This window comes from Artibeus jamaicensis, unplaced genomic scaffold (genome assembly GCF_021234435.1).
Source record: "Artibeus jamaicensis isolate MK-2021 breed Jamaican fruit bat unplaced genomic scaffold, CSHL_Jam_final contig_354, whole genome shotgun sequence".
NCBI classification, from domain to species: Eukaryota; Metazoa; Chordata; class Mammalia; order Chiroptera; family Phyllostomidae; genus Artibeus; species Artibeus jamaicensis.
This window is the reverse complement of record NW_026521803.1, coordinates 25,278,634-25,290,614: the sequence shown is the minus strand read 5'-3', so window position 1 is coordinate 25,290,614 and position 11,981 is coordinate 25,278,634. Positions and strand designations below refer to the sequence as shown.

General features: G+C 38.6%; 1 protein-coding gene across 1 annotated transcript; it reads left to right on the top strand.

Moving 5' to 3' along the window:
- Positions 1 to 271: 271 nt before the first annotated feature.
- SYT4 (synaptotagmin 4) lies at positions 272 to 10,202 on the top strand. Its single transcript, XM_037165126.2, has 4 exons — positions 272 to 488; positions 3,494 to 4,308; positions 5,998 to 6,118; positions 7,469 to 10,202. Exons 1-4 carry the CDS (start codon positions 455 to 457, stop codon positions 7,774 to 7,776), a joined length of 1,278 nt encoding a protein of 425 aa, XP_037021021.1. The 5' UTR covers positions 272 to 454; the 3' UTR covers positions 7,777 to 10,202.
- The last annotated feature ends 1,779 nt before the right edge of the window (positions 10,203 to 11,981 follow it).

The window sequence follows — 11,981 nt, the reverse complement described above, 5'->3', positions numbered from 1 at the left end:
TCTCCATGTGCCTCTGAGTCACCCCCACAGAATAGCGAAGCTAATATCCAGTAGTCCAACAGTTAAAATAATTGATGAGTGCGTGTTGAATCCTCAGGAGAGAAGGGAGGAAGAAAGAAAAAAAGAGGAGAGAAGAGGTTTGGAGGGGGGAAGCGAGGGGGGCAGGTGCTGATTTCAACCCTGTAGCGTCAGGATTGCGTCAATTCAGGTTTCAGCCACGTCTGGAGTCTTGGAGACGAGCTGCTCAGAAGAGCCAAAACAGGAACAGGGGCGGCAAATCGCGGCGCGAGGGCGGGTGGACCTCCCCCTCTGCCTCCTCCCCGTTCCAGGCGCAGGTCCCCTGGGCTCTGCGCCGTTGTTTTCAGCACAGGGCAAAGCCGGCGCTTCAGATCTAGGCAAGTGAACCAAGCCAGAGTTTTCCTTTCAGCACCTCGGACAGAGCACGCAGCAAAAAATGGCTCCGATCGCTACCAGCAGGGAAGAATTTGGTAAGCAAGTTACTCAACTTATAACTGCGGTTGTTGCTGGAATACTCCGGGTGGGCTGCGTTTCGTTGTTGTTTGTTTTTGTTTTTGTTTTTCTCCCGCGGGATGTTGAATATAGATCGACTCGGTAGTTAATCGGAAAGGAAAATTAGAACAATAAACAGGTAATCGTGGCTTATCTCTGTTGTTTCACCGGTCCTTAGCATCTTTCTCCTTAAAATTGCCTTCTGCTCAGGCTATTTTACATCCAAGAAGTTCCTTAAACGTTCGAGTAGCTCTGTAAATTGCAGCATGCGCTAAGGGAAGGGAAAAGAGTCTGTCGTTTGCTTGTTTGTTCCATTAATTTTATAGGTGATTTTTATTCGTAGGTAAATTTAGGGGAAGCCGAATGGTCTGTGATTACATAAGGGTTTGATCTTGGCGTACATGACACAACTTACCTATGGGGGGGGGGTTGAGAATGTATATTTTATTAAGAGAGTGCACCCCAAGGACGTTTTCTCTGCTGTGTTTTTATTGTATCCTTGAAATATGTTGCTAGTGAAAGAGGCAGAATCCTAAGATGCCAGATGGAGTTAAAGGAATATTTGAAATGAGGTAGCAGAGCCCAGCTCAGAGAGATGGGGGGAAGTGTTGCGGGTCAAACAGTTATCTAAAAGCTACTGGAAACTAGGATTAGCACTCCATTTTTCTAGTTCAGTTTCCCTTTTCCTATCCCACAGTTTTGGCACCATTGCTCTCTTCTCTTTTAATAAGGAAAATCAGATGTACTTCTTCAAAGGAAAAAAATCATACTGTGGGTCTCACTACATTCCAAAGATAAGAGATCTGAGTTTTACTCACTTTACAAGTATTAAACAATAAAAACAGAGAATTTCATAGAAGTTTGCCAATAAGGAATGATATCTATAAATGCATGATGTTATTAAACTAAGTGAAATGACTGAGATTTTTGCTTTCATAAGCTTAAGACTTTATCAGTAGACTTGATACGCAGGGAGTAGTAAGTCTTCCTGTGTTATGTTGAATATTTTGTCATTTGATGCAAGTATTGAATAGAGACAATTTGTGATATTATATTCAGAAATGGGTTTCTTTCACAGACTTCTCTTTGGGTGATAGAGTTTATATTGTTTTGATGTTAATCACAATTTCTGATTTGAAAGCCAGAAATTGTCTAAAACTGAGGCATTTTCAGAAACTGTACTAGTGAAAAATACGTTCCAGCTTGAGCTATCAGTCCATTTAGAAAAAAAAACATCATTTTTTATGGCTTGTATTGTTCCTCTTGCTTTTATTAGTTCATGACTTTCTCTTGCTTCCTGGCCTTGTTTTATTAGAGAGTCCAGGACTGGATTTTTTTTTTCTACCACAAAGACTTGAATAGAAGGAAAAACTGAAAAGCTGATACTAAGTTTAGCTAATTATCTTTTTTATCTCTCACCTCATTCTTTTTCTGTAACATTTGCTGCTCTTTCTATTTGAGGCTTTAAAATGCTTATTTTTTATCATTCTGTGATTTAGTTTCTTGATATAATTAAACAACAGACTATTTTATTGTTTCATTTTGCTTTTTTTATCTTCTTAGATACTTCTGCTTTCCTTTGACATTTCTAAATGTTTCAGTGCTTACTGTAAATTCTTTGAGTCTAGTTTGTGATCATGAAGTAGATAGGCAGAAGATTTGGAGGGATGAGAAAGGGGAGTAACAAAAGATTATTCCTTTATGGGTTATTTTAACAACACTTAACCCTCTCCTGACTGGAACTTTTAACTTTATTCTTCAGTATCTGGCATGAAATAAAAATAGACTGGCATGGAACTAAATGCAGATAATATTATATTAGTTATATTCACTTTGCTTATATTAAACATTGACTAACTGGTGCATTGTGTCCTGGTATAGTAATATTGCTTTTACACATGTTACTAATCATCTGTGGGATAAGTGTGCTTACATAAGAAACATGATAAGCTTCCTGCATAATCAATGTTACCTAATGTCAGTGTAATTTAATGTGCCCTCATTCCAGGAAAGAATGCCAATTTCAATTTGTTTATCATTTGCCATGTAGAACTATGCTAGGAAAAAGTCAGTTATGGATAAAATTGAACTTTAAATTATCTATACTCAATTACTCTTCTCATTACCTGTTAAGGAATGATGACTCATTTAGAATCATTATTTGGCTTTATCCTATATAGGTGTAATTAATTTGTGCTTCAGAAAATTCAGTGTTTGAGGAATTTGGGGTTAGTATTCAAGGAGTTTGTAGTGTTATAAGTCATGCAGTATTAATATCCTGTTCTTTTAAATTATTACTTTCTCTCTGTATATCTGTGTGTATACATCTATCTCTATACCTATATCTGTATCTATATCCATATCTATATATCTCTCACCACTGTTGCATAATATGGATGGATATTATTAATGAGTCTGTGACAATGGCAGATAATGTTCCACCATTTCTTAAAATTACCTGAATCACTGAGTCCCTAGATGTTTGCTGCTTGGATCCTGGGTAGATAAAGAGCAACTAAGAATACAGACTCTCTTGATATTTGAAGAATGTGCATTTAAAGTTTTATAGTCAGTAAGCATTGATCCTTCTGGAAAGTCTCCAAATGTCAATGAAAACATAATGCAATTAGTACTGACCCATCATGCTACATTGACTCATCTGCAGAAACAAAGGTAGGTCAGGGTCATTTAGCATTCCCTCACCCTTGACTCAAGCCCCATTTTACTTTTTCATTTCATTTATGAAAACTACTGACATGAAGAAGTTTCTATTATCCTGTATTTTTCCCTGTGTGTCACACAAAGGATGTGCTCCCCCCGCAAGGTGATATGAAATGTGTGCAGAACTCAAACCCAGAACAGTTGGAAAGTAATTCAGTCTGTGCCACCTGAAGCCACTGCCAGCTGTAGGATGCTTCTCACATAGGCTCCTGTCTCCAACTCTGCCCCTTTAATATATGTTATTGGTCTTTTGATTTTTCAGATGAAATCCCCACAGTGGTGGGGATCTTCAGTGCATTTGGCCTGGTCTTCACGGTCTCTCTGTTTGCATGGATCTGCTGTCAGAGAAAATCATCCAAGTCTAACAAGACTCCTCCATATAAATTTGTGCATGTGCTGAAGGGAGTTGATATTTACCCTGAAAACCTGAGCAGCAAAAAGAAGTTTGGAGCAGAGGACAAAAATGAAGTAAAGAATAAAACAGCTGTGTCAAAGAATTCATTGCATCTTGACCTTGAGAAGAGAGATCTCAATGGCAATTTCCCCAAAACAAACCTCAAAGCTGGCAGTCCCCCTGATCTGGAGAATGTGACCTCGAAGCTCTTTGCAGAAGGGGAGAGAGAAGGGGTTTCCCCTGATAGTTTAAAGTCTAGCACTTCCCTCAGTTCAGAAGAGAAACAAGAGAAGCTAGGAACCCTCTTCTTCTCCTTAGAGTACAACTTTGAGAAGAAAGCATTTGTGGTAAACATCAAGGAAGCCCGTGGCTTGCCAGCCATGGATGAGCAGTCGATGACCTCCGACCCATATATCAAAATGACGATCCTCCCAGAGAAGAAGCATAAAGTGAAAACCAGAGTTCTGAGAAAGACCTTGGACCCAGCTTTTGATGAGACCTTTACATTCTATGGGATCCCCTACACCCAGATCCAAGAGCTGGCCTTGCACTTCACAGTCTTGAGTTTTGACAGGTTTTCAAGAGATGATATCATTGGAGAAGTCCTTATTCCTCTGGCAGGAATTGAATTGTCTGATGGAAAAATGCTAATGAACAGAGAGATTATCAAGAGAAATGTCAGGGTAATTCATTTGTAGTGCTTAACATATTTACAAATAATCTCTTAATGTAGCTTTTTTTGTATCTAGGGGGTTTTCATTAGGATGATGTTTTGTAGATATTATCTTTACCATGTTTAATTGTTATTAATCATAATCAAATAGGAGCAGGGGAATAGAGTAGATGAAAGAAAATTTAATTCACAGCTGAGATGATTAAAATATTTTAATGATATAAAAATAGGCGTCCTTTATAGATATTTAAGTATTACATATAAATAGGTTTTTTTGTCAATTTCTAGCCCAAGTAATTTGACTAAGATGCCACTCAACTAAAATGTAGGCAAATATTTATTTATACTCAGGCTAACAAAGTTAGGATAATTGAATTTGAAATTGAAATTGAAATTGAAAATTAAATCAATTTATCCTGAGGATTTGGAAGTTGTATTGACTTTTCATAGAATTGCTTTTCCAGGAGGAGACAGCATATCACGTTGAATTATAAATGTTCATCTTCATGTCATATAACAGGAAATGAGTTACTCTGCCTTCACAGTTGTATGACTTTGGTAGTTCTGGGGGGATTAGAAAATAGGACATTAGTTAATCAAATTGAATCCTCTTTCCACATTGAATAGAGAACTCAACCAATTCCAGTTGTGGTATTTCAGAATAACTTGTGTCTATAAGCTATAGTTCCATAAAATACCATAAAGCTCATTTTGACCATATCTTTGCCTCTGCCTCTTCATTGAAATTAATGGAAGCCAAGGTCCAGATACATTAAGTAGCTTGTATGAGACACCCGGCTGTTTAGAGACAGTGGGATGCCTACCTGTGCCCTGGTCTCATTCTTCTTGAAGTGTTTGTTCATACAGCTACCCACTGTCAGCTTTTGTATAAATGTATAGTGAAGTCTTTGGAGCTCTGGTCCAGACACCATTCTTTGTTACAATCAAGCCCCAAGGTTGTACTTTGTTACTTTCAGTTAAAACTTGTACTTTGAATTCTCAGTAATCTTATTTAATGTCTGTAGAGTACAAATAAAACCTAAGTATCACAAGGATCCTGTGATACTGTCCAAACACAAAGCATTAAAAATCAAGTAAATTCTCTCTAATACTTAATTCACTCCTTACATTAAATAGGACCTTGGGTGGGGCTGCTTGCAGAGAATTTTAACTCCATCATCCATGTGGACCCAGAGAGTGATGGGGGTCTGAATAAAGTTCAGTTGCTATGAATCCAAATTCCAATAATCTCAGCGCTAAAGAATTTAAAATAAAGTCAAGCTTAACGTGAGTCGTTTTGCCTTATTATAGATTCATTTAAATGACTAGATAATTTGTTACTATTAATAACTTCAAAAAGTATAGATTTAATTTAGAAAGCAAAAGCTAAACATACCTCTGTATAGGCTATACTCTAAATATCCTTTAAAACATTTCTAGTAAGGGGTGTGGCTAACTCATTTCCATTTTAACACCCAGTAGTACCTAAAAGCACCACAAGATGGCAGGCAGTCGTTTTTCAGGTGGTGATGGTACTACACAAAAGCTTGTTACTCTAGGATTCCTTAGCATCCTAAAATAAAAATAAGTAGAAAAGTTACATTTAAATAACAAGACTATTACATTGCTTGAAAATGTTAACAGAAGTACCAATTTCAAAACAAAAAATAATAAATATACCACATCTTCCTTTGTTTAGAAGTCTTCGGGACGCGGGGAGTTGCTGATCTCTCTCTGCTATCAGTCCACCACGAACACTCTCACTGTGGTTGTCTTGAAAGCTCGACACCTGCCCAAATCCGATGTGTCTGGACTCTCGGGTAAGAACGCTTCTGAGAAACTCGGGCTCCACGTGTAAGTGAGAGCCACTGGGCAAAAGAGTTAACTGACATCGTCATTCTGCTTTGCCTTTTAGTCAGGATCACAAGGGCTGTGATTCTCTTCCTGTTTCTCATTTTCTGGACTAATAATGTGATCCAATGCCATTAGCAAGAGGAAGACCAGTGGCATAGTGCTAAGATCTAAACCAAAGCCAGTACAGGGTCGGTGTCCGAATGGGGTTCAGCAGACAGCCGGTGGTCAATGCAGTGATAGGAGGCCATGGCCAAAGACCCAGGGGGGATGGAAATAAAGTGAAGGGTGGAAGAGCTGTTTGCAGTTTTAGTACGTTAAGTGAGCCTGCCTACCCTTACGCCTGTTATTTTACTATGTTTCCTTTTGATTTTTTTATGCCTGCATTAAGAATTACCTTTTGGTTTTGTGCCTAATCTTTTAAAAAAGCAGTTGCATACCAGGATGAGGAAGAACACAAGACCTATGGGTTAAAATGACCAGAATTCAAATCCTAACCCTTCCATTTCTTAACATAGTCAGCTTGGGTATGTTTCTTAAACTCTGTATAAACTGGACATAATACTTATCTTGAGGTGCATTGTGAGGACTAGAAATATATATTTCACTAAATATCACCTATTTATTATTATTATTAGATAGTAGAAGTTGAAGACATGGTATGGTCTTAAAGGCTTCGATTAGGGAGCTAAAATTAATTTATATGCTGCAACCAGAAAAATGCCAAAATAATATAAATCAGTTTGTGATAAAGTAGCATGGTCCTAAAGTTCACACAATAGCAGTGACAGGGGAAGGTCAACAATGGGAAACAGAAAGCAATCCTAGTACACAATTAAAGAAGCATAAAAAAGTTAAAGCCAAAAAGGGCATTGCCATGGTAAATTCATGTCTGTCCAACAGAAAAAGCAGCCCAAGCTCAGAAAGCTAGAAAGACTTATCTAAAGTCACATTCAGTAAGGTTAGATGTTCACCAATGTTTTTTCCTCTTCTATCCTGTTACTGGAATGAGTTATTAGCAGTTAGAATGTGTCATTAGAATATTCTCTTTTCTTCTCCTTTATATTGTCTCTTCATCTTGTCATTACAGTTCTTCTCCTCATGGCCTGGTTTAAAACCATTTTCTCTCATGCTGTACATTCTTAGTTACTTTGCTGACAAGAGAGAATCTGAGGTTATGCATACTTTTGCTCCGTTCTGCCTTGTTTTCCTCGTAATCACATTTTGTGGGCAGGGAGTCATCTCTGAGGACACCGCGATGCCGAGGCCAGCTCCCCAGCCGGGGCCTGTTCTGTAATGCCTGTTGCTTACCATTGCAGACCCCTACGTCAAAGTGAACCTGTACCATGCCAAAAAGAGGATCTCCAAAAAGAAGACTCACGTGAAGAAATGCACCCCCAACGCCGTGTTCAACGAACTGTTTGTCTTTGATATTCCTTGTGAGGGTCTGGAAGAGATAAGTGTTGAATTTCTCGTTCTGGATTCCGAAAGGGGATCCCGCAATGAGGTCATCGGGCGTTTGGTCCTGGGAGCCGCCGTGGAAGGGACCGGCGGAGAGCACTGGAAGGAGATCTGTGACTACCCCAGGAGACAGATCGCCAAGTGGCACATGCTCTGTGATGGTTAGCATTCTGGCCAAGCGTTGGGACTTCATGGTTTTTACTAGGCAAGGAACAGTTCTTTTTTTCTTTCTGATACGTGATCGCAAGCTTGTGACAGCAAGCTGCCTTTTCTTCTTGTTGTTGTTGTTAGAAATGGATCAGATTAACAGACCAGAAAGTAACTGTCAGTGTGTATTCTGATAGTGTCCCCCTTTACTAGAGACATTGGATCCATTTTCATAAGATATTTAACTTTAGCTGCAGGTTACCAGTGACACAAACAAGAGTGCTCAAGTGTTTTACAAACACTGTGGTACAATTCCATGTCGTGGCTGTGGTTTAGGAGGTGACACTCTCATCGGAGCATGTCACTGGAAGTTAATGGGATTGTGAAAATTTAGGAATGAAAAGCATGTCTTATGAAAATTCATCTCTTTTTCTTCTAGAGGGGAAGTCAATTTTCTTTACATCCAAAGATATTGAGAAAGTGTTTTCTAGTTTGTTTTTCTTAATTATGTCATGTGCAAATGGTGTCCTGCATATAAAAGTATATGGTCATTACTCTTTGTTTTGTAATTACTTGATACGATTCTGTCGTAAGAGGAGTAACATAGGTTTGCTTCAAAAGGCCAGTGAACAAACTGAGTCATCATTTTATCAAAGGGCTGAGTTAAGAACACTGTGGCTGAAATATGATTTTTCTCCCCCCTTAAGGTTATATGTGAGTCAAACGTTGTAAAATATAATCTCACATAAGGACCATGGCCTTGACTTATTTACTGCCTATTACAAGCGTCAGTGTGGTCTTAGGAAGCCCTATTTACCTTTGTGAAGTTGTCGAACTAGCTAGTGGGTACAGATAGAAACTTCAGGTAGAAATCCAGTTAGAGATGCAGTTTTCTCGTAGGAAATATGTAAAGTATGGCAGTGTACACTCAAGGCCTTCTCTTGCACACGGAGGGGGCACAGCTAAGTCTTCAAGTTGCTCTCCAGAAAAGACTAAGGTTCTATTTGAAAAGAAACAAATGAAGACTGAAGTTTTAACCACTGCCAGACGGAAAGCATTAATTACTGAAACCAAGAGGAAGAAGTTGTTATACAGCAAGCCTAATACAATTTACATATGTTCACACAAAATCTATTTAGGCTGCCAAATTAGCACAATAAAGAATGTTTCACTAACTTTCCTCAGCTGATTTGTCTTGAGCTGTTTTCTGTGGAACAGTTTATAGGCAGACTTGTGTCTTAACACCGTTTCTCCAGTGCCAGGGACCTGCAATTCATTAAGAACCTATTAGAGTGAAGCAGTGCCCTGCGAATGAACTTGAGGTAACGTTACTATCTTGAAGTATTCAGAGATGTATGGGTGAAACTCGGGTACAGTTGAAGTATTAATTATGCAAGTTAGCAAATGAAGTCTACTGAAAATTTTACATTTTTGAGTCAGGTTTTGTGTCAGTACTCTAGCCGTTTTTTGAGAATGTGTTTGATATCTCCGTGTTTGTAAATTCTATGACAATGCATTTTCAAAACAACTTCTACATGCTTTTTATGACTATGCCTAATGTATAGAAAAAAGTTTTACATGTACAAAAATTGAAACCGACCTCTTTTTGTGCTTTAAGATGACTTTGGGATTGAAATGACCATTCCCCAATCATTTCCTTCATTCCACCACACAGTCACCTATCAACATCTTGGTCCACTCAGCATTTTCATGAAAGCAAAACGAAGTGAATTGTAGTCAGTGTGTGGTTTGGGGAAATCAATGGCCTTTTAATGTATGTATATTTGGTACATGGGCCATGCACTGTAATACATGTTGGAGCTCTGCACATGTGTGAGGGGTCAACCCGAAGTACCCTTCACAGCTGCCAGAAGTTAGTTGTGGTACCAAGTGAGGGGTGGTTGCTGGAAAGGGGGGATAATTTTTTTAAGTGGAACAACAAAACCAACAACACATACTTTTGAAATTACAATGATAATTTGTAAATAGTTTTTAGTTATTAAAACTTCAAGTGTTTTTCGCGTGTGAAAAGTTGAGTAGAACTATTTGCAACTGCTTTCAAGAAAAGAAAGAAGAAAAACTAAAAAGGAATTGAAACAGGCAGGGGTGTGTGTGATCTCATCATCTTCTGATAGTTGTACTGTTTTATGACACATTAAAATATCAATGTGGATACCCTGAATTCTGTTGCAAATCCTGCACTGTATTAAACATGTAAATTAATTGTTCGTCTGATTAGCCAATCTGACCACTCCAGTGGCGAGGTACTTGCTTTTGAAGAACTGTGTAACTCAGTAGCCGACTTGTTCTGATGTTGTAACTCAGTAGAAGTGATTTGGAAGGAAGCATGGCGTATGAGATGGTGTCTGTTCTTTCGTGCCAGCGATGTATGATGTTTGTAAGACTATGTTTGTAAGACATGAATAAACTGCTGCTTTTGCCCAACCCATTTCAACTCAAACTTCCTGCTGATAGACCCTGTAATAAGGCTTCTTTTATTTCTTTCCAAGCCCTGGAGTTTCTCTAAAGGATCTCCTGTCATAAATTAGGGAATAATAGTGATTTAGCACCCATATCATTTACATATCTGATTTTATTTTGCTTAATCCTCGTAACAATCGTCTGTAACAATCATCATTATCCTTATATGGAAGCGGAGCCTGGGACTCAAGGAGTTTAGGCAACTGACTCTCATGCAAGTATACAAATGTTCACATTTCCCTGTTTAGTAGATGAACAAACCCATGTCATATAATATATAATGGAGAGCTTTCCCTGGCTCCATACAGAAAGAGATAGTCCTCATTCCTTTTTTACAGCTGTATAGTACTCCACCACAGCATCATTTTCAAATAATCATTTGTGAACATATTTGTGATTATTCTTGTATTATAATTAACGACCTAATAAAAAAGAAGTGTGTGCTTTATTGATATTTACATTTCCATAGTAGGTAGGTTCCATCTACTAGGTTCTGTTAATATTTAATTTAAGTCTGAGCTACCATAACTGTCAGATTAGAAGCAAATTTAATTGATGATTTATAGGAAAACATCCTGAAAACCACTATTGTTCAAGAATAAGCCCTGGCTGGTGTAGCTCAGTGGATTGAGCACAGGTCTGCGAACCAGAGGATCGCGGTTCAATTCCCAGTCAGGGCACATGCCTGGGTTGCAAGCCAGTTCCCTGCAGGCCACTTCCCAGCAGGGGATGCACTAGAAGCAACCATACATTGATGTTTCTCTCCCTCTCTCCTTCCCCTCTAAAGATAAATAAATAAATAAATATTTTAAAAAAAAGAATAGTTGTAAAAAAAAAGTTACTCCAAAAATATAAAAATGTTTTTTTGTCATTCTGATGTACTTCTCGGGTGAACTAGGTTTTGTTGTTTGTTTTCCAAGAGCTGAATTTGCCCTCCCAATTTCTAATATTAAGCTAATAATGGACTGGTTTCATATTCCTTGTGGTTTCATAACACTAGAGGTCAATGAAAGGTAATTTAAAAGCAACTGGGATATAAATTTGAATTGAAAATTTACTGTGGATAATTTGAAATCCTAATGTTGAGATTATACAGCACACATGAAATATGACACAATGAGATGCCAAAGTTCATGAAAGCACAAGAGTTTCAGAGCAAGGAATTATGGAATGCACTACCCAGGTGGCCCGTGCAGGGTCATGCAGAGAACAAATGGGAAATCACAGCAAGCAAGAAGACGGTCAGGCCAGTACTGCAAATGTCCACATGACTCAGGTGGAGGAGGCAGGAGCACTCTGAATGTGTTGCCTCAGGCTCTGCTACCGCAGAGGTCACTTATTCAGTGGAGAACCCTTAAAGACACATGGCCTTTGGATTCGAAGGAGGTCTCCTCACTCCAGTTGTGCCCTTGACCCCGGTTGCAGATGATACTGATGATGCTAGTGACTCAGCTGCTGTATTAGCTCTTATACCAATAATCACCATCTTAATGTTCTAGGATTCTGTGTGCCCCCCAACATCTGATTCTATTGTGATATCTCATCTAGTTCTGTAACAACTCTGGTCAATTCAATTCTTCCACATCTTCCATAAAGTGCAGTCTGCAGGGAAAAAAAAGGGAAAAACAGTAGAGAAATTTGCAGCAACAGTGTTGAAACCGGGTCCTCTATTTGGCCAGTGCAGATGTTTTTCTTTTGGTATCTGGCTCTTCCCCAACTACATCATCATCACCTTTGCACAGA